Source organism: Octodon degus, unplaced genomic scaffold, assembly GCF_000260255.1.
Source record: "Octodon degus isolate 3935 unplaced genomic scaffold, OctDeg1.0 scaffold00003, whole genome shotgun sequence".
Classification (NCBI taxonomy): Eukaryota; Metazoa; Chordata; class Mammalia; order Rodentia; family Octodontidae; genus Octodon; species Octodon degus.
In genome coordinates this window covers 32,330,874-32,333,069 of record NW_004524579.1, presented here as the reverse complement: position 1 = coordinate 32,333,069, position 2,196 = coordinate 32,330,874, and the positions used below count along the sequence as shown (strand labels likewise).

Genomic DNA, 2,196 nt, shown 5'->3' with positions numbered 1-2,196 from the left:
GCACACATTTACTTAATGAGAGCCCTGCTTGGTCAACACACTGCTTAACAGAGTATTGTACAGATTACTAACACAGCATTCTCTCTTCAGTGGACATATCCTTACCTTGTCTCTGGTGCTGAAGGCAAGAATGAAAAGCAAATCCTCATCACATGTGCTCTTAATGTAATGCTGGGTTCCAATGGGGAAAAATATCACATCTCCAATGTGGATGTTAAATTCTACAGTACCCTGAGTACTGATAATACCTACCTAAGGAATAAAATTTATGTTTACAAAAATAAAGTACAAAAAAGCAAATATTCATTAAAGATAAACATTGATAGCTAAGAACAAGTGACTAAAAAAACATGGTTATAGGAGGATTTCTTAGTGACAGTACAGTGCAGAAGATGAAAGCCATCTTTCACAGAAATTCTTTTTTCAGAGATAGAGACCCCCAAAATTCAAAATGTACTGAGATAAGTAATACTAAAACTGCACTGCTGAGTTCATATATAGAACATCATATAAAAAATGTATCAATTGCTATTTTTTAATTAAGAACCACAAAGTCTGTTCCATGTACAAAAGGCAAATCCTTCAGTTCTGCAGAGAATTTACAGTTCAGAGTTTCACTACCCTTAAGCCTTCATTTCTAACCATCTTAGCAGTCTTTCTTAAAAGAATTGGGGACTAAATATATGTACAAATACACAATGAGCACAACAAACATAAAGTCTCTGAAATATAATTTGTGGAAGGTTGTAATGCTTTTCCCAAAGCATTAAAGTTTTCAACTCTAAAAACATAGAACAAATCTTGCTACAACATGAGTGAATTTCAATCAGATTTTCATTCTTTCAAATCAAGAAAAGCACAGCCTAAAGAGGTCCATTCCACTTCTGTATATATTGTAGATTTCCCAAGAGACCCACATGAAAGTCTAGAATAGACTTTTGGTCAAATCACTTTATTAATACACTACACAGCTTGACTTTCTTTAATGGCACTCATACAAGGTATCACAGAAACAAGACTCTCTGAAGAGTCAAACAAAGTATTAATAATTTCACCCAGAAAACAAGTATATATTTAGAGTATCTTGCATCAGCTGGAACAGATGGCAACCATACTGATGTCTCACACCACCCCAGCTACCCCAATTCACATAATACTGAGAAGTAAGCAGCTGCTTCACACTCCCACAGAGAAAGCCATTCCACTTTGCATGATCTGAGTGCAAAACTCTCAAAATCTAAGCAAATATTCCAGACCTTCCATCAAACAAAGTCTTTATCACTTCTAATATATTCTTAGCTCCTTCTCATGCACACCTTTAATCTCTGATTCATCAAACTTGGAGGCCATTTATTACGGTCTGTCTGTATAGCATCATCTGTCAAAACTGTACCCAGAAAGCTATTGGGACTGTCATTTTATGTCACTAAGGACTGTACTAAAACAACAATAACAAAATCTCCCATTCACTCTTTATGCATTTACAAACACGAAAAAATATTTATAGAGAAATTACCTTTCCACAACCACTCAATACATATCCCATTTCATTAGCATTAAAATGAAAATGTGGTTGTCGTAATCCATTGTTATAAATTCTGAGTGTACTCAAACTGAGAGCATTCTCATGCTTTAAAAGGAAAAAGAAAAAATTCAGTTATTTTGTCAACATGCTACTTTAAAACTTAACTCATGAAATAAAAAATAAGCAATATTTATGCCTCTCTATGGAATTTTCTATGTCCTTAACACTTATTATATCACTTGTTCCTCACAACAATCTTATAAAGTCTGTAATATTATTCTCTTCACCTTACATGTGATGGAGTTAAAATCTAAGTTGGTTGAGGAATTTACTTATGAGCACATAGCTAAGTGGCAGAACTTAGCTAGGTAGGTCAGTGTCGGTAGAATCTGACCTACTGACACTGATGTCACTTCTACGCAATACAGTCAGTTGAGCATTTAAAACAAATGCATGCCTGTCATTCTGGTCTTCTGAATACAAGCTACTTGTCATGAAATGCCAGGTGCTGCTGTGCTGTCTCTTGGGTAGATGGTTGTTCAAAAAGAATTGGGTGGTGAATGAAGGCAAGAGATAGGAAAAGGAATATTGTGGGACTGTCCTGTTTCAAGGTTGTATATGGTTAGATTTTTGGACTTATGTGTAAACATAAGAAGTACATAATTCTTTAT

At 34.8% G+C, this 2,196-nt stretch overlaps 1 protein-coding gene across 1 annotated transcript in view; it reads right to left on the bottom strand.

Moving 5' to 3' along the window:
- LOC111816864 overlaps nucleotides 1-2,196 on the bottom strand; it is an 18,508-nt gene that overhangs the window by 4,385 nt on the left and 11,927 nt on the right. Inside the window, exons 7-8 of the mRNA XM_023715688.1 lie at nucleotides 1,517-1,630; nucleotides 106-252 (exon numbers count right to left, since the gene is read on the bottom strand). Coding sequence (XP_023571456.1) covers nucleotides 106-252; nucleotides 1,517-1,630 — 261 coding nt within the window. The remainder of the gene's footprint in view (nucleotides 1-105; nucleotides 253-1,516; nucleotides 1,631-2,196) is intronic.